Raw genomic sequence first — 23822 nt, forward strand, 5'->3', positions numbered from 1 at the left:
GGTTTTCTAGGAGCTGAATCACAGCGGAAGTGTGACATGTGGCAGGAAACACAAAGGCTGGGGAGGTTTTCCTTCTGCCCTGATTGGTGGTGGATCTTCCCAAACCATCTGGTCCGGACTCCCAAAACGTGCGTTTGTGTTCATCTCCGGAGCTGCAGGGTTGCGGGCTCCGCCCCTGCACGCTGGGCAGACGCTGGGCAGACCTCAGCCCACTCTGGGAGATGGTTAGCAGGCCGAGTACTCAGGCCAGGCAGGTTTGAGTTCAACTCTACTGCTCTACGGCCTTGGGCAAGGGTCTCCCTTCACCAAGACTCAGTTTCCAGAAGTGTAACCTGGGTGTAGGATCACGCTCCTTGCTCAAGTCCGTGGGGCCAAGCGGAAATCAGGTAAGGTACTGCACTCACAGAGGAGAGCCCTTTTTGACTGAAAGGCTAAGAAATTGCAAGGAAATATGCCCAGGGCCATGATGCCCTCCAGGAGCCATCCCCAAGAGATCCAGCGAGGAGGACCGACAGGCCACATGGTAGAGCAGAAGCTCTCACAGCCCTGGGCTCATGGTGCCTCAGTTTCCTCATCCCTAAAATGGGAATGGAGCACCATCCACGCAGAATCGTGGCAACACTTCAATACACGTAGAGGGCTTAGAAAAGTACCTGGCACACAGTAAGTGCTCAGCCGATGCTGCTTCATTTTCATGTGTATTTATTTAACAAGCCTGAGAAGGCTGCGAGGAAGTGTCAGACTTTGAACTCTGACAGATGTAGGGTCCAAATCCATGCTTGGCTGTTTACAAGCTGTGTGACCTTCGGCAAGTTACTTTACCTCTCTGAGCTTCCCATTTCTCCTCTGAAATGGGGGTGACATCGGAGCCCCTGTCATGTCGATAGTGGTAACTGCATGGCAGGTGGTTCCCATTAAACACTGAGACCTGGTGGTTTTTCCTTTATTCTTCTCAGCCCCTCCCTTCTCCTTGGCCACCGTCCCTGTCTACCCCTCTTACCTCGCTCCTCCTCCTTCTCCCGGACGATCCTCCCCTTGAGGGCTCGGCTCCAGGCTCCACCGTAATCACCCAGCTTGGTCCTCTCGCTCCCGTCCTTGGCCTTGAACCAGGGTCCGTACCGGCGGGCGAGGCTCAAGGCCTCACCTGTGTCCCGGAAGCCTCTGCCCAGACGCAGGTCACCCAAGAAGGGCAGCTCGGCGCCCTCGGCTGGGACCCCCGCGGCGGGGCTGGCCTGGTTCTGGGAGACAGCAGGCTGGCCCACGAAGCCAGAGTGCAGGAAGACCAGGCTCCCCGCCGTCAGGTAGAGCACCAGGAAGGTAAAGAAACGCACGGGCTTCCTGCGGAAGTACCGCTGGAATTTGAACCAGAGCTTGGCCATAGCAGGATCATTCCGGACTGGCTCGCTGGGGCTCGGCTGGTGGGGCGTTGGGGGGTGCGGGTGTTCAGGAAGAGGAGGGAGGGGGCTGTGTTTCCCAAGCTTCCCTCAGGGATGGAACCCCTGGGGGTGTGCAGCCTTCTTCCCTCCGTGAAGGTGAGGGCCGAAACCAGAGTGGTAGGCCAAGTCTGGCCCTCCTGAGGTCAAGGCGAGCTTCTCTGGCCCACAAAAGGGGCCCAACACCCGGGAGTTGGTCCCATTTTCCTACATCTTGTTCTCTGCGTCAGAGAGTTCCCAAAGAACTTTGACCATAGCAATCGCAGGAGAATTCCACCGGCCACCAGCACTGCGGCTCGCTTCTCGCCTCTTCTTGGCTCCTCAGGCCTGTCAGGGCTGGATGATTTCACTCAGGGCGGTTTCCTGGCCCCTTCCCTAGCTGAGGGCCAACCTCAGTGTGTCCACCTCATGGAAACAGAAGCTGGCAGGCTTCCATCGGCTCAAGCATTAAGGCTCGGGGCTGCCACCTGCAAAACAGTATGGACACAGATTTAAGAAGCCCCTTCACAGAGGCCAGAGCTCAAAGGGTTCCTGAACCTTCTCAAGGGGGATGCAGAGGCCCAGAGAAGGGAGGGGACTAATGTCCTGAAGCACCCAGCAGTGCTGGGTCTTCTGGAATCCCTGCCTTTTTTCAAACCACACTGGGAATTTGGGGGCTTGACTCCTACGGGGCCCACATTTTGGGACAAGCTTTATCTTGGACAAGCACAAGTTCTTACGCCCCGCATTTCCTATGTATTTGTCAAATATACACAGATTCATGAATTATTTTAAGTCCAAAAAGTACCTTCTAGGGTCCTTGCTGAACTGCCTGATGGACCTGGCTGATTCTGAACCAGATGAAATTCACACACACACACACACACACACACACACACACACACACACACACACCCGCCCCGGGAAATACTTAGTGAGCCCCTACAATGCAACAGGCGCTGTCCTAAGTTCTGGAGAGAAGTCCCTTCCTTCACAGGGCGCACATTCTAGAGTGGGAGAGATCAAAGCCCTAGCCCCTCTCCTCTATCCAAGGAAGAAAAGGAAATCAGGATTATTTAGCCACAGAGTCACTTGCTCTGCATTTACTTAGCATCTACAGTATGCCCAGCTTTGTGCCAAGCCCTCCACGTGTATTACTCATTCATTCTTCCCAGTGTTCCTAAAGGAGGTAACAATTTCCCCACTTTACAGATTAGGAAACTGAGGCCACACAGCCAACCCAGAGTTGGGATTTCAACCCAGGACAGTCCAAATGCAAAACCACAGCTCATAACCACTGCCTTTGTGACTCAGCTTTGTCCCACGTGGACTGGATATCAGCTGGGGGTTCAGAGAGAGACCCTGAGGCAGCAGCCCGTCTCCACTGCCTCCCAGCGACCAGCGGCTCACTCTTTGACAGGGGGCCCCTCAGAGTGTGGTCCAAGGAGCATCCAATTCATAATCACCTGAGAGTCTGGTCAAGTAGGAAGATTCTGGATTTCTCCAACCAGAATTTCTGGTAGAAGGGGAAACCTACAGGTGTAACGAGGTGCCCTCAGGTAATGGTGATGGGCACGGAGGGCCAAGGGCACTGCTTTATGAGTAAACGTTAAGGATCATTAGCCAGGAGGAAAACAGAATGTAAATTAGGAAACAGCCTTCTGGCCGATGTGATTTCCTATTATCACCAGCAGGGGGCCTCGTGACAATCTTGGCCAATGCACAGGATTAACTGGCAGCCAATGGAGGATCAGAATGGTAACAGCCCCTCCTAATCCAGAGCAGCAGGGGAGGGTTTTTTTTGTTTTTTTTTTTTGTTTTTTTTTTTAAGATTTTATTTATTTATTTGAGAGAGAGAATGAGAGAGAGGAGGGTCAGAGGGAGAAGCAGACTCCCTGCCGAGCAGGGAGCCCGACAGCATGGGAGTTTTAACTGTGGTTCAAGGTAGATTCCGTCGGTCCTCCATATGCCATCCTACTCATTCCAGGACAAAGCACTAAGCACCTACTGGGCACCAGTTATTGTTCTAGGCACTTGGAATAGATCAATAAACAAAACAGCCCCAAATCCATGCTTTTGTGGAGTCAAACCACCTGTTCATCCATGGATTCATCTATCTGCCCATCATCCTTTAATCCATCCATCAGTCCACCTAGTCATCCATCCACAGACCTGTACCTCTGAAACAAATAATCTATTATATGTTTTAAAAAAAATAGTAGGAAGGGAAAAATGACGGGGGGGAATCGGAGTGGAGACGAACCATGAGAGACTATGGACTCTGAGAAACAAACTGAGGGTTCTAGAGGGGAGGGAGATGAGGGGATGGGTTAGCCTGGTGGTGGGTATTAAGGAGGGCACGTACTGCATGGAGCACTGGGTGTTATACGCAAACAATGAATCATGGAACCCTACATCAAAAACTAATGATGTGCTGTATGGTGATTAACATAATAAAATAAAAAAAACATAATCTATCCATCCATCCATTGTCCATTCCTTAGCCCATCCATCAATTCACCTACCCATCCATCCATCCATCCACCATTCATCTCTCCATCCATCTGAACTATAGCAGCCCATTCATCCATGCAGCTCTCCGTGCATCCAGCCGTCTACCCATTCTTCCATTCATTCAAAAATGTGTGTTGCTTGCCCACTGTGTGTGCTTGGGATGCAGGAATAAATCATCCAGAGTTCCACTTTCAGAGAATTCAGAGTCTACTGAGGGGGACAGCAACTGCATCAACCACCACAATAAATCACTATACTAGATAGTGATAAATCCTGCAAGAGATGTATGTAAAAGATATAGAACAGCAATTAATATTAATAGCTAATGTTTACTGAACATTTATTATGTGCCGGACACTGCTCTCAACACATAGGTACTCTGACTTAATCCTCATACCAGTTCTACGAGGGAGATCTGTAGCCAATTTTACAGAGGAGAGAAATGAGGCTCAGAGAGATTAAGTAATCTATCCAGGGCCACACAGCCATGGCAAGCCTTGAAGGCCAAGCTCAGGAGTCTGGATGATGTTCTAACTGCATGCGTGGGGAACCAGTGACATTTCATGGTCACAGCTCGAAAACCTCCAGGCAGTGGGTGGTGACCCATGGTATTCCATGCAGATCACATACATGCCAGATGTTTCTGCAGCTGGGCCAGGATGAAGAAAAGCCAGCAGCCATCATGGGGATGGGCAGGGGAACACCAGCCCTTCTAGAAGTAGACAGGCAAGAGCATGGGCTCTGGAGGTGGACTGACCTGGGTTCAAGACCTGCCTCTTCCACCCACCTGCTGTGTGACTAGGTCAAGACACCTGTTCTCACCAACTGAAGATCCTCGCCTGTGAAGTGGGTGTAAGAATCTTGACACCTCCCAAAAGATGTACTGCTGGGAGGACTGCATTTAAAGATGTCCACAGAGTGCCTGGCACATAGTAGGTGCTCCAGGAAAGCACCCCCCGCCCCGCTTCTCTCAAGGGCGCATGTGAACAGCCTTCAAAGACATTTGCCTCAGCAGCACGTTTGCTGCTGTGGAGACGGCAGAGATTCTGGCTGTCGTGTTCCCTGTGGCTTTTTGTCTCTCTGAGGATATTTCTGGGTCTTGTCCTTTTTTGTTGTTCCCTTCTTGTTCTTTTCTATTTCAACACATTTTTTCTCTAAGTGGGCGCCAAATGGGTTTTAAGAGGATAATGAGCTCATTAGAAGCTGGCAGGGAACAGAGAGAGATGGAGGCATTGGTGATGTGGGGAGTGAACGGGGCCCACCCGGGAAGGGACTCTGAGGAGGGGGGCTCCTCCAGGGGACCGGGGGCGGTGCTGACTTGAGCCACCCATGCACCTGCCAGTGCTGGGAGGGAGGGCACCCTGGAAGCTGGACTCCACAGAAGTGGGGGCATCCTGTCTGTCCTCTCTCCGAGTGAGCCCCAACATCTGGAGCACAGGCAGTCCCCAAGAGGTACAGGACATGAGTGAAAAGAGTCGGGGGACTGACCTCCCCTGGTGGCTTAAACCTAAACCCTGTCACCAGAACACTGGGGATAGCCTCAGAGAACAATGTTTAGGGCTCTGTGGAGACAGTATCTTCCATTTCTCAGTTCTGGGTGGTCCTGGGGTTCAGGGGTCCCCCCTGAGCCACAGTCCCACCTCCCCAAGGGAACCCCAAAGACTTCTCTGCCTCTCATGACCCTCTGTCATTCTCTCCCCATTCCCAAGTTGCTGTCTCTTTCCCTCTCTCTGTGTCTCTCTCCAGACAGAAATTCTAACCCCAAAGGGAATGGGGACATGAAGCGAACTGTCATTTGTTGAATGCCGGTCCCATGCCGGACACTGCATGCAAAAGCTTTGCAAACACATTCTCACCAACTCCTCCCTCCCAGCAACCCGTAAGGCAGGTGATGGTTCTCCCCAGCCCACAGACGGCGCATCTACAACCCCGAGCAGGGGACACACGTGGGCCTTCACCTCTCGGTCTTCATTTGCCCATTATGTGTTGGAAACCACAATCCCGTCAGCATTCTCTCCTGTTGCTTACAGGTGTGAGACTCGGGGCAGGTGCCCTCACCTCTGTGAACTGCGGTTTCCTCTCTATGAAATGGGTCAACCACAGAGTCTTCTTCTTGGGGTTTTGGGAGGGTCCGATGTGACAGCCCACACAAGGCTGGAGCTGGCGCTCACTATGAGCTCCATCCCTCTCCATTCTGCATGAGAACTCTCAGAGCCTCAGTTTCCCCATTGACCGAATGTGGTGGATGACATGATCCCTGTCTCCCTCCGAGGCCCAGTGTGAGTTTCTACAAGGGGGAGGGCAAGAGGCCCCCTTTGCAAGAATGGCAGCATTTGGTTACTGCAGCTCGTGTTTCCAGCTGGAGCCTCAGAGTGTCTAAACACAGCCTATTTTTAGCACTGACTGAACCTCTGGTGCCAAGCTGCCAAGAAAATGACTGGTGAGGCAGAGCTGCCCCGCAGGGAGGGAAAATGGGAGCTACAGCAGCCCTGGGGCTCCCTCCCCTGGGGGGGTGGCGTAGAGCTGCCCCTCCAGATTGCGGAGGCAGGTAAGTCTGGCTGGAAGCCCATGAGCCTGGGCAGCGGGCACTCCCTCTCTCTCTCTCCAGCCCCCTGAACTTGACTTGAGGGCACCAGCCCAGGGACCAGCTGACCCCTCGGACACCATCCAGGTTTGTGAAGTTGTGATTTCTTCACACTCTGGGTAGGAGACGCAGCGGGGGGAGGGGGGAGGCAGTTCTCCAAGAAACTGGGAGCCCAGACCAGAGACGAAGTTTTAGTCTTGGCCCAATGATAACAATTATCACACAGAAATCACCAGTATTTGCTGAGCATTCACTTTGTGCCAGGCACTGTGCCAAGCATCTTATCCCCATTGGGCCATTTAATCCCTTTGAGAACGCTTTGAGGTGGTTATTAACCTCTCTGTCCCTCAGCTTCTCCATCCCTAGAATGGGGGAAACAATAGTACTTTTCTCAGGGCGCCTGGGTGGCTCAGTCGGTTAAGCGACTGCCTTCGGCTCAGGTCATGATCCTGGAGTCCCTGGATCGAGTCCCGCATCGGGCTCCCTGCTCGGCGGGGAGTCCGCTTCTCCCTCTGACCCTCCCCTCTCTCATGTGTGCTCTCTCTCTCTCTCAAATAAATGAATAAAAAAAAAAAATAGTACTTTTCTCAGAGGATTTGTGTGAGGACCAAATGAGTTCATATATACAAGTGTTGCCTATGTGTTACCTCTTACTGTAGTAACTTGTAGGTCACGTATGTGGTTTTGCCTGCCTGGCACCCATTTTTTCTGGAAGAAGGACGCTATTTTCCCACACAGAGCTTCTCTGTCATCAATTCTTAGCTTGTATGGCCGGGGTAGAATGAATCCCCCTCGGGGCGCCTGGGTGGCTCAGTTGGTTGAGCAACTGCCTTCGGCTCAGGTCATGATCCTGGAGTCCCTGGATCGAGTCCCGCATCGGGCTCCCTGCTCGGCAGGGAGTCTGCTTCTCCCTCTGATCCTCCCCCCTCTCATGAGCTCTCTCTCTCTCAAATAAATAAATAAAATCTTTTTTTAAAAAAAAAGACCTTTCCTGTCGGGGCACCTGGGTGGCTCAGTTGGTGAAACGACTGCCTTTGGCTCAGGTCATGATCCTGGAGTCCCTGGATCAAGTCCCGCATCGGGCTCCCTGCTCGGCGGGAAGCCTGCTTCTCCCTCTGACCTTCCCCCCTCTCATGTACTCTCTCTCTCTCTCATTCTCTCTCTCTCAAATAAACAAATAAAATCTTTAAAAAAAAAAAGAATGAATCCCCCTCACCAGCTGCTGCAGTCACTCGAACCTGTCATCTCCTGATACCGGTGCTCAGGAATGTAGGGCGTAGACCCAGGGGTGGAATTCCCAGGGCCGACTGTGTGAGCATCTCAGGACAACCCGAAGGAAGGCTGACTGGTTGTCCACGGGGCTGTACCGTATGGGTGTTCCATGGCTCCAAGTCGGCATCAACACTCTACGTTGCCAGCCTTTTGCAGTTCTGCCAACCTGACAGGTCTTTAACCGACTTTGTATGTGCCCCGCCCAGAGACTTGGCTCCCGAATGCCATTTGGAAGCAATGGTGGGAGGTGGGGAGTCAACACCCCGGCTCCCTCACCCCTGGGATGGGGTAACTGTCAGGTAGAGTTTACATAGTCTCCTTCACTCTCCCCAGAGGGATTCAGCCTCGGTCTCCCTCAGTGGGAGCTGACCTGACAGCACACCCTGTGTTGGTGTCTTCCCTTCCCTGTCCCTCTTCCCCCCTCAGGGAAGGAAATGAGTCAGGATGCTCTTCGCCTCTGAAATTAACTACTTCGGAATATATTGTGATTTATTCAACCTTTTCCTTACCAATAGGTCTGTAAAGTATCTCCAGGTTTCTTCCCTTATAAATAAGTAATGCTACGATTAACCTCCTGTATGGAGATCTTTGTCCAGATTCCTGGAAGGCGACATAGGACCTCTCAATAATGAGGAGACGTAGTTATGATTATACCCATTTTCTAGATGGGGAAAGCCAAGGCTCACAGAGATGACGTGATGTGCCCAAGCACACAGCTTGCAGGACACGGAGCATGAATCCAAGTGCACAACTGTCTAAATCTCAAATGTTGTGATGTGCAGACACCAGGTAGACCACCGGAACAGCGAGCTCCCCCTTACCCACTCCACCATTTCAGTGGAATCCCAGCCTCAATGGAAGGATCCTTCCTGAGCTTGGAGACACAGAAAACCATCTCTCAAACACTTCTTCCCCAGGGAGTCTAATCAAAGTTCTTCTTTCTCATCTTTCCTGCGCCCGGACCAGCCATTTGGCCAATGAAAGATGTCCTGAAGTAGCCCCCCAAATACATTATAAATTATATGCCAGTCTCGTGGTTTTCACCCATGGTCTTTAGGAATCTAGAATTTTCTTAACCCAACGAACCCTGGGGGAGAACTTCACATGCCTACATGGTGTGTGGACCCCCCTCTGGGACATATCCTTCCCCTCATGGGTGTCCGCAGTATGATGATGCCACTGGGTCCATGATGGACCTGCTGTGTTGGTTCTCCCCAGATTCTGGCTGCTCTGGGCAAAGGTGCAATGGGAGCTTTAATACATACAGACTTGCTTTGGGGGCCCAAAAAGTGGGATTACAGTGTCCAAGATTGTGCACATTTGTGTGTGTGCCCACAGGGAAAACCTTGCTCCAGTCTCCTAAAATCAAAACCTGTGTTGACTTCCTCGTGCCCACGCAGCTGCCAGGAAGAGTCCCAGAGCCTCCACACTTCCTTCCTTCCGTTCCTAGGACGGCACTCACCCGCCACTACCCAGCATCCACAGCTCACCATCCGTGTCCATTATCATTCATCTTTCCCCAAACTCAGGAAAATAAATGAGAAGGCAAAGTGCCATTAGCTTAATGGCCTTTAACACCCAGCCATCTGCCATGATGTAATTAAATAAAAAAATCAAAAAGAGCATATGGTGCCCATTAAAAATAAATATTAAAATTTTGTTTCCCTGGGTAATGATTCTAGTACCTCTTGCTCCACGGGCAAACTTTATGGCCTTTTTCACTTGTTGCAGAGACTCAGGCTGGGGCCACAGTGAGTAGAAACCAGCAGGGGAGAACCATGGAAAGGGGTCCGATCGAGAGGCAGACATTTCTGGTCTGAGCCTGCCTCACCCATTTGGTGGCTGTGGGATCTTCGGCAAGTGGCCTGCCTCTCCAAGACTCAGTTTCCTCACGTGCAAAATATGGCCAATCTACCCTGCCTCACTGAAAATGTATGAAGATACGAGCTAATGTGTGTCAAATACAGAGTACCGTAATCATCGTATGTGCTCATGTTTATCGAGCACCTGCTATGTGTCAGGCACTTTTAACCATCCTAAAAGAAAGGTCATATTGGTTAGCCCCATTTTACAGATGAGAAAACTGAGGTTTAGAGAGGTTATGGTATCTGTGCAAGGTCACAGGGCTAGGCAGCAGTGGAGCTGGGTTCACACCCAGGCAGCCTGGTTCTGGACCCTGCATTCCACTGAGCCTGACACAACAATTTCTCAAAAGATGGTCATACTCTGCCCCAACTTTGGCCAACTCAACAGACCATCTCCTCCCCTTCTCATGACCAATACCATTTGCCCAGACTTCATCTCAGAAAAGGATGAAGATTCAGTGAGTTGTTTTGATGAGTCTTGACCGCCCAAGGTAGGTGTGGAGGACCCATTTTGTGTGTGTGGGGGGAGTCCATCTAGTGAGTGACCTCCAAGCCCCTGCTCACGGGGGCAGGCCCCAGTGGTCATGTTTGTACCACATAACAAGCCCACTGGCATTGCTGGTGACCACAGGTGTACTCAGATATAAAACTGGCCAATCAATTCTTTTTTTTTTCTTTTAAAGATTTTATTTATTTATTTGAGAGAGAGAGAATGAGAGACAGAGAGCACGAGAGGGAAGAGGGCAGAGGGAGAAGCAGACCCCCTGCTGAGCAGGAAGCCCGATGTGGGACTCGATCCCAGGATTCTAGGATCATGACCTGAGCCGAAGGCAGTGGCTTAACCAACTGAGCCACCCAGGCGCCCTGGCCAATCAATTCTTGCCCCCCTCCCCCAGAATGTGGAATTGGGATCTGAGACATGACCATCTCTGCTTGTCGCTTGGACTACAATCTGTCATCACATGGCCAAAGAAAGAGCTAAAGTTAGTCTGCAAAGAGAGGAAGAAGAAAACAGACGGAGACAGAGGAGCCAAGAAAGCTTTGGGTTCCTGACTCATGGCAGGCCAAGTGCCAGCCTCCCAGGCCTAGAGATAGCATTGAATGAGAAGATGTGGGTCCTTTGCTTACTATGGTGCTAGGTATACAGCAGGGACTCAATAAGAGTTAGCTGGGGGTAGGTTCAAAGGGCAACCATACAAAACTAAACATACTCTAACCATGTGATTCAGCACTCATGCTCCTTGGTATTCATCCAAAGGAGCCGAACACTTAGGTCCACACAAAAACCTGCACACAGATGCTTACAGCAACTTGATTTGTAACTGGAATAATGTGGAGTCAGCCAAGATGTCCTTCAGTAGGCAAATGGATAAACAAACTGTAGTACATCCGGACAACGGAATATTCCTCAGTGCTAAGAAGAAATGAACTCTCAAGCCATGAAAAGACATGGTGGAACCTTAAATGCATCTTACTAAGTGAAAGAAACCAACCCGAAGAGGCTACGTTCCGTATGATTCCAACCACAAGACATTCTAGAAAAGGCCAAACTATAGAGACAATAAAAAGATCAGTGGTTGCCAAGGGTTGGGGTGGGGGGGAAGGAGGAAAGATTAGGGGGGGAAACACAGAGGATTTTTAGGGCAGGGCAGTATTTTGCGTGATACCAGAGTAGTGGATATAGGTCATTATAGATCTGTCCAAATCCATAGGATGTCCACCAACCTCCATGAGTGAGCCTGAACGTAAACTATGGAATCTGGGTGACAGTGACGGGTCAGTGTAGATCTACCCAATATAACAAATATCCCACTCTGCTGCAGGATGTTGACGGTGGGGGAGGCTGTGCAGGGGTGGGGCCGGAGGTATCCGGGCAGTCTCTGTACTTTCTGCTCCATTTTGCTGTGAACCTAAAACTGCTTTAAAAAGTAAAAATCTATTAAAAAGGGAGACTGCCTTCATACACCTGAAAAGGTGGGACCCACCAGAGTAGATGTCCACGAGCCATTAAAACTCTGGGCTGGGGGAAGGAATGGAGGTACAGGAAGGGACAGAGTGGGGGAGGCGGGTTCAGAGGGGGAAGTGACAGCTCCCCTTGTCCAAGGGTTTGATGAAAGGGGCCCAAGGTGCAGCTCGCCCAATCCCCTGGCCTTTTCTGTCACATGGGCAGCTGGCAGCCCTTCTCAGAGCCCAGATCACTTTCCTCCCAAGAGGGACTTCTAAAGAAAGGCCCTAAATCCCTATCATTAAGCCATCTGGAGTCATCCTTCTCCTCCAGGGGCTGCTCTGTCATAGGTCAATTAGGGCACATTTCCATAGAGTTCCTTAATAGGTTGCTAATTGTCTGGGGGAGATAATGGATGGCTTTCTGGTGGTTCTGGGCCGAATGTTTACCCACAGGGGCAGACCTACAGGGGTATCAGAGAATGGGGAGGAAGGCAGGAAGGGAGGGGAAAGGAGGGGAGGGGAGGGAAAGAGAAGGCAGGCGGAGGGAACAGAGTGAAAAGTTACTGCCTCACGTGCAGTAAAGAAGTATTGTGAAACTTTTGCTTCGGTTGTGTGCGTGTGCGTGTGTGTGTGTGTGTGTGTGTGTATGTGCGTGCTGTAAAGTGCCTTTCTCGCTGTAGGTCCATTAAAATTACTTGAAAGCCCTAGTGATGGAGAAGAGCAGGGGGAGAGACACTCTGGGGGGCGCGGCTGCAGAAGGACCCACTGAAAATCAGGTGGCGTTGGAGCGGAGACCTCATCAATGAGAAAGGGGGCGACCATGGGAAGATGTGGGGCAAGGATGTCACAGGCAGAGGGGTGACAGTGCAGAGTGGGAGGTGGGGAAGGGGCCCAGCACATCCCAGAAGCGAGTGGGCAGGGTCAGAGCAGGGAGGACAGGGGCTGGGTGTTGGGGCGTGGACCCTGTACACAGGGGCCTTTTGGAGGAACTGTGGTGTGAGCCATGCCTGTCTCCTACAGTGAACAGTGAGGAGGTGGCGGAGGACGCCTCAAAGGACCCTTCCTGTCCCCTTGGACTGTGGCCACGACTCTGTGGCTCTGAGGTGGGCCGGAGTCGAGAAATGTTTGTTGAGGGGCAGAGCTGCGAACTGGCTGAGCGATCAGTGGTGGCTCAAGAGTTTCTTTCTAGGTGGGGCTCAGGAGAAAACTCTGGCCGCAAGGGCAGGCTCAGGGCTCGACCTGGCCGTATTGGGATGCCAAGCACTTAGATGAGGTGAGAACATTCGTCACTATCAGGGGTTGGCAAACTGTGACCTTGGGCCAAACTGGCTCTTGGCCTGTTTTCGTCCACCCTAGAGCTAAGAATGGCTTTTATATTTTAAAGCGTTATGAAGAAGAAGGATAAGCAGCAGCATGTGACCCCCCCAAAGCCTCAAATATTTACTATCAGGCCCTTTCTTGGCAACTGAAGCTGACAGTGGAGATCCCAGGGGATAAAGAAGGCGTAGGGCCTTCTGACCCCAGAGCTCAAAGACCCTGCCCTCTCTGGTCTCCTAGCAAGTTCCTTAAAGCAGGTGACAAAGGGCTGGAAGTCTGGAAATCCTTGACCTCAAAACAGTCTCCTTTTACAGAAGGGGAAACTGAGGCCCACAGACACTCAGACGAAAGAACCCCCATCCGTATGCAATGCCTCCCATGGACCTGAACCCAAAAGGGTTCAGTAAGTTTTAGCTATTCCCATCATTACTACTGTTTTTATGCCACCATAGAGTTGTAGAGTCAAAGGGTCCTTAGAAGCCAGTTAGAGCAGGTCTGAGACTTTACAGATGAGGAACCTGAGGTTCAGAGAGGTTCAAGGGTTGCCCAGGGTCACACAGCCAGGCCAGGGCCGCGTGGTTCCCAGACCAAGCCTGCAGCCCTACGATTTTCTTCCCCGTGCTCGTGCCTCTCTCCCTGCCAGGCCGCCCCCCTCCCCATGAACCCATCGACACTTGCTGGCTCCCGGGTGGCCAAGGCGGATTACACTCTAATTTAGGACCAGCGACAGCTCCTGTGAGCAACCAGGGGATTCCCCAGTAAGAACCCCACTCCCACCCCCAAATCCCCCAGCCCAGTCTTTCTGCCCAAACTAATATGCATGTGTGTGCACGTGTGAGGATGTGTGCGCCTGGGAATGTGTAGGTGTGTCTGTGTGTCTGTGTGTGTCTGGGCGCAGGTGTGTGTATGTCTGAGTGTGTGTATATGTGTGTGTGGGTGTGTGTGTGAGCCCCCAGCCTAGCTGCTCACATTCACTCTCTCCCCTTCCAGTGCACCCACCCCCCAGTCTCAGAGCAGGACTAAGAGGTGGGCTCTCTGCCCATCAGAGCTGGAGGGAGGACCCTTCACGATCCCCGGGCCACTTTCCTCACTGACCCGAAGGGGAAGGTGGAGTCAGCCAGCGACACTAGCCAGACCTAGGCCTCCTGGACCCCCACCAAAAGCCTTGACGCTCTCCCTGGGGGAAAAGGACAATGTATAAACTACTATTTATTGCACACCTACTATGTGCCGGACCCTTCCATTTACACCATGTCACTGCTTCTCCCCAGAGGCTCTATTCGGCAGCTTGGCTTTATTCTCACTTAACAGCTGAGCCAATCGGGGTGGGGGTGGGGGAGGCCAGTCACCTGGGCTGAAGGCAGAACTGGTGAGTAAAGCAGAGCAAGACCTGACCCTGGGCCTGTTCGACTCCAGAACCTTAATCACAACGTCCCCGTGATATTGCCTCTGGCCGCAGCACCGACCTCCGACCTCTGCGGGGTGAGTGCATGGATTTTGAAGACCTCCAGGCCCAAAGGCCTTTCTCCGGAGAGCCTGCTCAGCCAGATGGTGCCCCTCTTGAGGCCCCTCAGCTGGGAATGAGGGAAAGGAGCCCCTTCTACAAGGGTTGCCCAGGGTCACACAGCCAGAAGGGGTCTGGGGCCTTCAGTGTGGCCTTCAGTGGCCCAGGGAGATCGGCTGGCATCCAACAGAGAGATGTCCCCTCCCAGGAGGGTAACCACCGCCGGAAACCACACTACAGCCCCCTGGTTCACCATCTGGACACCATCGAGAAGGTGACACATGCGTGCATGGACACGGACACCCCCGTGCCTGTCACCCTCCCTCACAGCAGGCGCACATATGCACCTGCCCCTGCTTCTCCATCCCCTTTCATGGCACATGGCTGGAAGCCTTCCACTCTACTCCCAAATCACAAAGAGCAGACACTGGGTGATGCCCAGGCATGTTTAGGGCTGCACCTAAAGCCAGAAACCAAAGCTTCTCGTTGGGACCAAACATGGTTTCTTATCCCCTGGGACTGCCAAAAGAAGAGAGGAGTGGACCAGAACACTACTCTGGGACCCTCTGACTCCAGAGGTACAGAGTGAAGTCTCTGTTTCCAGAGCTCAGCTCTAAGATTTTACCCCACTGCTCTGCCGTCAGAATGATCGTTAAGTTTCCACGCCAGGATCCCTGACACCTAGCATTCTGTGCTGGGACACCGGGGTCCGTTTCAATGTTGGCAGGTTCTCAGATTCTGAAATTCTGTTCTGAGCCCCTAAGATCCCATTTCCTCCCGTGTCAAGGTTGAAATTGTCCCTGGGTGACAGCCATGCCTCGCTGCCTTCCAGTGACCAGGATGAAAGATGTGCGTATGAATTATGTATTTCCAGGCCTCTCTAAATTGCTCAGCAATTACAGAACACCAAAGGTCAGCTGCCTGGAGCAAGAATGTCCCCTTTGGCAGAGAAAAACAGCTGGATGGAAACTCACCAATGTACATAAAGACATTACCTCTTGCAGGGTAAGTGTAGGAGTGATTTTTTTTTTTTTTTTTCCATTTTGCCTGTCTTTTCTTTTTTCCCCTACTGGCTGTGGTTTAAAGAAAGAGATGGAGAGCACATGAGTTTCGAGGTCAATGAGACTTGAGTTGGGATCTTGGCTTCATCACTAGCGCTGAGAAGGTGAGGAAGCCACTTATCTCCCCAAGCTCCAGGCTCCTCATCCATAAAATGGGATGAGCATGGTTGTCCCACTGCATGGGTTGTCTTAAAGGGTTTGCTCAAGGGGTGCCTGGGTGGCTCAGTTGGTTAAGCATCCAACTTTTTTTTTTTTTTAAAGATTTTATTTATTTATTTGACAGAGAGAGACACAGCGAGAGAGGGAACACAAGCGGGGGGAGTGGGGAGGGAGAAGCAGGCTCCCCGCAGAGCAGGGAGCCCGATGCGGGACTTGATCCCAGGACCCTGGGATCATGACCTGAGCTGAAGGCAGTCGCTCAACCGATTGAGCCACCCAGGTGCCCAGCATCCAACTTTTGATTTCAGCTCAGGTCTTGGTCTCAGGGTTGTAAGTTCGGGGCCTGTGCTGGGTTCCACGCTGGGTATGGAGTCTTACTTTAAAAAAATTAAAAAAAAAAAAAAAAAAGGTTTGCTCCAGTAATGCACGTAAAATGCTTATTATTAGCACAGGGCCGGGCACCCTGCTGGGTCTCAACACAACCACAACTATTGCTAACTTCATGTTTGAGTCCACACAGATAGCCAAGGCTTGGCTGAGAATATGGGGGTTCCGGAACATACTGGCATCACTGGAACCCTACTTCAGATGTCACTTCATAAATCAAGACCTCAGCAGGGCATGGCCCCTCTCTGAGGCTCCGTTTTCCCAACTTGTAAAATGGGCACAAGCATGCCCCTTCTCGAGGTCCCCCCCGGGCATCTAGCACCAGCAACTTTGCCTTACCATCGTGATGACCATTCCAGCTGGTCAATATACAGTGTTGTATTAGCTTCAGGTGAACGATAAGGTGATTCAGCACTTCCATACATCACCCACTGCTCATCACGACAAATGCTCTCCTTCATCCCCATCTCCTGTTATGACCCCCTGCTGCCAGAGGGCTGGGGCGGGCCTGGGGCAGAAATCAGAACCGGGGGCAACACCTGCTCCATCAACTTATTCATGATTCTTCGTAAGGACAGACCTCACCAGTCTCAACATTAATAGGCTGTTGCTGTCATGATGGCTTTAAATTTAGACAAAGAGCCCCCACATAAACACGCATCCGCCCACGCATCCCCAGGAATAAATCTTCCCCTAGGGAAGAGGGAGGGAGGTCTGTCTCCTTATATCCTGGGAGGGAGAGGGAAGCAGGGGAGCAGTCAGGCCCCTGGGGGCAGGGAAGCTCCTGTCCTCCCCACCCAGACCTCCAGACAGCAAGTCAGGGCACTCAGATGCTCAGCCCCCGGGGTGCTCAGGGGCAGGTTAGCACAATGAAGGAGCAGACCAGATGACCACTAAGGTCCGTGGGTTCGAATCCGGGCGCCCGAGGACAGGTGGGGTGTCCTGGGTGAACTCTGCAGCCTGTCTGAGCTGGGGCTCCCTCGCCTGTAAATGAAGTGGTCACAGGGCCCTCTCCCTGGGCGTGCTCCCCGCGTGGTCCCCTGAGACCCTGCACTTGGTTTATGGCTCCGCGGCCACCATCTTGAAATTCTTAACAATTACTGAACAGGGAAGCATCCGCATTTTGCAGGAGACCCTGCAAATTACGTAGCTGGTCCAGGGTGGCTGCGAAGGTGGAATTAGGCTCAGGACTGAAGCCCCGAGCCCAGTGCAAGCGGCAGGTGAAGATTCAGATTCAACTCTGGTCTCTCACTCCCTTTCCTTCTCCTCCCCAACCTTTCAAGCTCCTTCTATGCGTATGTGTCCCAAGGCAAGTGGATTATCCTTTGGAAAACACAGAGACTACCTAAAATGTCTTCCATTTCCTACTCACTGCCCCCCTCCCATTCAAACAACAATTCACTCACTCATTGATTCAATACTCCCTGAGCGCCAGCCACCTGACAAGCCAAGGTTTGCCCCCCGGGCCTGACCCAAACCAGGGGATCTATCTATGGTGAGAGCTTATCCTGCAGGAACTTCACAAATGCATCATCTCTGGGGAAAACTTCTCCTTCCTCACCTCAAGAGACGTCTGCTCTGAGCCACAGAAGCCCAATACGCTCCCTCAAGCCTCCACCACCTGGGGGTGCAACATGCTTCCATTTCTTCATCCGGCAAAGCATTTATTGTGTACCTGTTGTATTGCTGGGTGCTACGGCGACCCCCCTGAAGAAGATGGGGCCTCTACCATGAGGAAGAGAACACCCTGACTTTTTAGCTTTTACACTCCTGGGGTCTGGGGTGGGGGGAGGTGTGAAATAGGTGATGGGGATTAAAGAGTACAGTTACCATGGGGAGCACAGAGTAATGCATAGAATTTTTGAATCACTGTATTGCCCACCTCAAACTAACACTGTATGTTAACTCTACTAGAATTAAAAGCTTCCAGACCTTGTAATGCATAATTTCAAATGCTCATAGTTTTGTAAGGTGGGTACTATTCTCTCCATTGTACAGATGAGAAACTGAGGCTTGGGTAGGTCAGGGGACTCACTCAAGGTCACTAAGCTCACAAGAGGCAGAGCTGGGATTTCAGCCCAGGGCTCTGCAGTTCCAAAGGGCTTTTGGTGACATCACTGCCTCTCGGATAGAAGTTTATCTTCCCCCAAAGGGAACATGCACTCCTCAGGGCCGGCGACCCTGCCTCCGACTCTTCTCATGTCCGTGGCTGACTTGTAGCTTGGGACACGGAACCTTCCAGCAAGTCCTGATTGAGTGGAGCACACCATTTCTGAAGGAATCCCAAATACAAACGCCAGCCCCATCAGCCAAAGCTTTTCTGTGCTACTCGAACAGTACGTTGGTTCCCGGAGTCCCCGGAATCAGGGAAAGGAAGCCATTCAAGGCCAGAGAGCCACAGGCGGTAAGCCAGGTGGGACTGTAGCTTTAGGTCCCATCTGGGATCTGATGTGGCCTTTTGATCCAATTCAGTTAGGCAACTCAGTGCTTCCATGTGATCCTCAGGGTACAAAGCAGGGGTTCTCAAGCTGGAGCGAGCACGGAAGTCCTCTGGAGGGCGCTGGGCCCTGCCCCCAGAGCTCCTGATTCAGCAGGCCCGGGGTGCAGAGCCTGACAACATGTGTTTCTTTTTTTTTTTTAAGATTTTATTTTTATTATTTATTTGAGAGAGCAAGAGCAAGCATGGGGAGGGAGAAGGACAAGCGGACTCTGCACGGAGGGCTGAGCCCGACACAGGGACTTGATCCCAGGACCCTGAGATCATGACCTGAGCCGATATCAAGAGTCAGACGCTCAACTGACTAAGACACCCAGGCGTCCCGTTGCCTTTTTTTTTTTTTTAACAAGAGAATCTGCATACAGTAGGTAAAAACCACACATCTTAAGTGCACAGGAGTCCTATGGAATCATATATACACATGTGTCCACATTCATGTGACCCCACCCAGATCAAGACCTAGGACATTCCCCGCACCCCAGAGAGGATCCTTCACGCCCCCTCTCTAGCAGCAGTCGCCTGGTCTATCACGATACCTCAGTTTGGCATGTTCTTGAGCCTCGTGACGGGTTGAACAATGCGGAACAGAAGGAGACAGCCCTTCACATTTAAACCCACTTGACCCTCACAAAAATCCATCCCCCTCCCCAAAAAAGGTACTATGATGATCTCCATGGTACAGATGAGGAGTCAGAGGGCCAGAGAGGTCCTGTAACTTGCCCAAGATCACACAGCTAGGATGTAGGAGGCAGAACCAGGATGGGAACCCAAGTAGTCTAGCTCCACTCCCTGTATTTACTGCTTTTATAATACACAGTGAGTGCGTGCCCAGTAAATGTAATCACAGTGACTTCTACCAAGCCAGATACACTGTATCTATAATATATACGTAATATATATAATATGCGTGTGCGTGTACAATACGTACATATATATATATACATACAGACATATACATGCACACACAATGTAGCACAACTACTTGTAAATATTAGCACCGTCCCCTTTTATGGAGGGAAAACTGAGGCTCAGAGCAGCTGAGAATGCACATCCAAGGTCACGGGCCTCTAGAGTGGCACAGCGGGGATGGAGTACGCCTGTTTGCCAACGTCATGCTCTTGACCACTGACGTCACCAGCCCCCTGCCAGCCTCGCGTAAGCGGCAGCACCAGGACTAGAACCCAACAAACTGCACTTCCGTTAAAACCGCAGTGAGAGGGCGCCTGGGTGGCTCAGTTGGTTAAGCGACTGCCTTCGGCTCAGGTCATGATCCTGGAGTCCCGGGATCGAGTCCCGCATCGGGCTCCCTGCTCAGCGGGGAGTCTGCTTCTCCCTCTGACCCTCCTCCCTCTCATGCTCTCTGTCTCTCATTCTCTCTCTCTCAAATAAATAAATAAAATCTTTAAAAAAAAAAAAAAACCGCAGTGAGATACCACAGCATGTCCACTAGAAGGACTCCAACACGTAACCCAACAATCCAAGTGCCGGAGGGGATACAGAGCAAAGGACATGCTCACGCATCCACGGGGCGATGCAAAAGGGGATACGGACACCCGGGCAGGCAGTTTGATGGCTTCTTAGAAAATTAAAGGTCCACGTACCATACGACCCAGCAATCTCACTCCCCGGTACTGCCCCAGGAGAAAGGAGAACCCGTGCTCACACGAAAACCTGTATGCAAATGTCGAAGGCAGCCTCAATGTCATTGCTGAAAATAAAAACCACCCAAATGTCCTTCCAGGGTAAAGGGACACCCTCTGAGGCATTTATACAAACGGGAGTACCACTTGGCCATTAAAAGGGATCAACTACTAGGGCGCCTGGGTGGCTCAGCTGGTTAAGCGGCTGCCTTCAGCTCAGGTCATGATCCGGGGGTCCTGGGATCGAGCCCCATGTTGGGCTCCCTGCTCCGCGGAGAGTCTGCTTCTCCCTCTCCCTCTGCCCGCCTCTCTGCTTACTTGTGCTATCTCTCTGCCAAATAAAATAAATAAAATCTTTAAAAAGGGGGGGGGATCAACTACTGATACATGCAATGGCATTGATGAATCTCAAGGCATTATGCTGGGCGGAAGGAACCAGACTCAAAAGGCTGTATGATTCCATTTATAGGACATTCTAGAAAAAGCCAAAGGCAAAGAGATTGGTCGTTGCCAGGGGCTAGGATGGGGGGTGGGCGGGTGGAATGACTACAAAGGAGCACAGAGAAATTTTGAAGGTGATGAACTCCGGAGGTGGTTACGTGGCTGAATGCATTTGTTAAAACTTGCAGAACTATCAACTACCATGGGCGAATTTTACTGTAGATAAATTATATTCAAAAAACCGTGCTTTTTCCTGCTATGCTGGCTGAGCTCCGAAGGAAGGGAGGCTTCCAAGAGAATCAACACCTGCTCTCTTCTCGTCCTGGAGCCCCTGCGATGCTCACCTGGAGGGAAGGGAGGGCTCAGCCGGGGGCAGGGACAGCTCCCATGAGCACCTGGGTGCCCACATGATCCTCCTCTCCATCGCCCGCTCTGCTCCGAGAGAAGGAACAGTCAGGGTTATTTTTGCTCTGAGAAGTACCAGCCATAGGGTACTTTCTCCACAGGCAGCCACCACCCCCTGCTGTGTTTACATAAAAACACATTTGCCCAGGGTTTTGTTTTTACATTTGCCTTAGCAGCCTGGATTCTATTAAACATGGGGAGGTCTGATTATCTGGCTGCAGGCAGCTGATGGGAGAGGGCACAGGCTGAAGGCAGGTGGTTCAGGCTCGAGCTCCCTCCCAGTCCCATGGAGCCCTGGGGTCTCCGTGCAGAGGGGACAAAAGTGCTCACCGCGCTCCCTCGTGCACACACCAGCCATTTCTCAACCTTGGCATCTGGGGCTGGATGAGCCATTGTTGTAGGGGGGGAGGGGACTGCCCTAGGCATTGCAAGATGTTTATAAGCATCCCCGCTTCTGCCTACCAGCGCCCCTCTGCTAGTCACGACAATCAAACAAGTCTCTAGACGTTGCCAAATGTCTCCTGGGGGGCAAAACTGACCCCCAGTTAAGAATCACCAGTGCACACACACAGAGTCACAGACACCAGCTTGGCTCGGCATCCCTCTACTGTCCAAGACCCACCTAAGGAGACAGCTGCCCCTTTCTCTGTCACGTCGGCATCCCCGACTCCTTCCACAGTGCCTGACACATTCGTATCTCAGAGGCTCAAAGCCATTTGTGGGATGGGCTACCCACGGCAGCAGGAGTGATGCCCGTGGTCACCAGCTGCCTTGGTTTGGAGGACACGGTCCAGGCCATGTACGTATCTGAACCCTGTGCCAGGCGGTTCCCACACCACTGCAACCAGCCCCGGGATGGAGGTCCGTGACTGCCCCCATTGGACAGGTCAGGAAACCGAGGCAAGTGTGAGGAACCTGAGGCACTCAGCTAGTGGGTGCTAGAGTTGGATCTTGAGCCTACAAATGTCTGACACCGGCACCCAATCTCTTCATCATCAAACTCCACTTAAGGCAACTGTAGCCTTGAATATTTTTTAAGGACGAGATGGAGAATAAATAGTGACAAAAATTCTCTGCTTAGCGAAGCTCTACTCAGCCTTCCCTGAACTTGTCTTCAAGTAGGCATCTCTACATTGTCCAATTTTAGCAAGAATCCTGTCAAGTCAGCTTAGCAGAATCCCCATCCTCCGTGGCTGATCACCTTCAATACCTCATCGGGTTCCTCATCTCTTGCCACCGCCCAGGTAATAATGTCTGATCACCGGGCCCATCTGCAGCACGAATCCTGTTGGGTCGGGGTAGCCAGAATCCCACCCTATTCCTGACTTTTCCCAATCTCCCACCGACTGACCGCCCCCCCACCCCCGGTTTTGGCTCTAAGTTCCCATTTGCCCATACGGGATTCAGAGTTGAGCTGGTTCTATCCATGTGTCTCTTTCCCCTTATTGCCACAGTCTTGGATAAAATCTGCTTTTATCCCTTCAACTACCATTCAGCTCTGGGGAGGGAATGTGATCAGAAGGCAGACACCCTCCCAAGATTACTGCAGTCAGGAAGTGTGGACTTCGGAGGAAGACAGACCCACGTCCAAACTCCGCTGGGCAACTTAACCAGCTCTGTGAACTTGGGTGAGGGACTGAGCATTGATTTTTGTCATCTGTAAAATGGGGACCATAACAATAATACAGCTCAGGATTTCTGGAATGGTTAAATGAGACAAAGCTGCAAAGGGCTTTGCTAGAGCCTGGAAAACAGCCCATGCACCATAAATATTGGTTGGATGAGTGTGCAGATAGGCTTAGGGGAGAATGGCCCCAGCGAAGGTGGAACCAGAGGTAGAAGTGAGTTTATCCCATCAACCAGCAAGGCAAAGGTGTTCAAATCCCAGATAGTCCCCAACACACACACACACACACACACACACACAGTGAGCCAGAAGCCAGCTATTCCTCTGAGAGTGGCCTCCTGCTCATCTGATTGGACCAAGTGAAGGTCCACAGGCTGTGAGGCTGGGTGAGAGGCCCACCCCGGCCCCTCTGCAGAGGCGTCAGAAGGCTGCTGACCCCTTGGAAATGGCAGAGCCTAATTCAGCATCTTTTGACCCTTTCTATACAGACACGCCAAATCCTGGAGACTCTGACCTGGTCTCAGCTGAGACTGCTCTTCTGGGAACCACGGAAAGGCACCACTGTCCCTCCCAGGCCTGCCCACAGGCCAGGACAAAGGCGGGGGTGGGGTGGGGTGGGGGTGGGAGCTCCCAGCCATCAGTCATGGAAGGTTCCGCTTCTCCTCGTTAATTCAAGAGCATCCATGGCTCCTGCTGAGCAGCTGAAGAGCTCTCTGGAACCTCTTTTCAACTGAAAACAGTAATTTGTAAGAGCTCACAATGCAAGCAGCAGACGGGATGCCCAGTTGAGCCCCAGGCGCAGCCGGCCTTTCTCACAGCCTGGGCTCCGTGGAGCCTCTCTGAGGCTCGGCAGCTGCCACGGGCCGGCGGGAGGGTCCGGGACGGGAGGGGAGCCCACGTCAACAGCTGCCCGGGATAAGCTGGGGCGCTTACCGTGAAGGGGCAGCAAGCCTATCACGCCCGGAGTATTCGTTTCCTAGGGCTGCTCTCACAAATGACCACTCTGCAGGCCGTAAGACAACAGAAATTCATCCTCTCCCAGATCCTGAGGCCAGAAGACCAAAATCCAGGTGTCGGCAGGGCTGGTTCCTTCTAGAAGTTCTGAGGGAACATCCATTCTGTGCCTGCTTCCTAACTTCGGCTGGCTTCTGGCAATCTCTGGCGTTCCTTGGCTTGTAGGTGCATCAATC

The 23822-nt window shown here is 51.9% G+C and overlaps 1 protein-coding gene across 2 annotated transcripts in view; it reads right to left on the minus strand.

The window, feature by feature from the left end:
- Nucleotides 1-23822, minus strand: part of WSCD2 (WSC domain containing 2) — a 115292-nt gene that overhangs the window by 50306 nt on the left and 41164 nt on the right. For both annotated transcript variants that reach the window (XM_054510475.2, XM_045887442.3), the window contains exon 2: nucleotides 1001-1900. In XM_054510475.2, the coding sequence (XP_054366450.1) occupies nucleotides 1001-1379 (379 nt within the window). In that variant the 5' untranslated portion in view covers nucleotides 1380-1900. The remainder of the gene's footprint in view (nucleotides 1-1000; nucleotides 1901-23822) is intronic.

The sequence above is a fragment of the Mirounga angustirostris genome, unplaced genomic scaffold, assembly GCF_029215605.1.
Source record: "Mirounga angustirostris isolate CCGP_5_RB_7025 unplaced genomic scaffold, mMirAng1.0.hap1 SCAF_14, whole genome shotgun sequence".
Lineage (NCBI taxonomy): Eukaryota > Metazoa > Chordata > Mammalia > Carnivora > Phocidae > Mirounga > Mirounga angustirostris.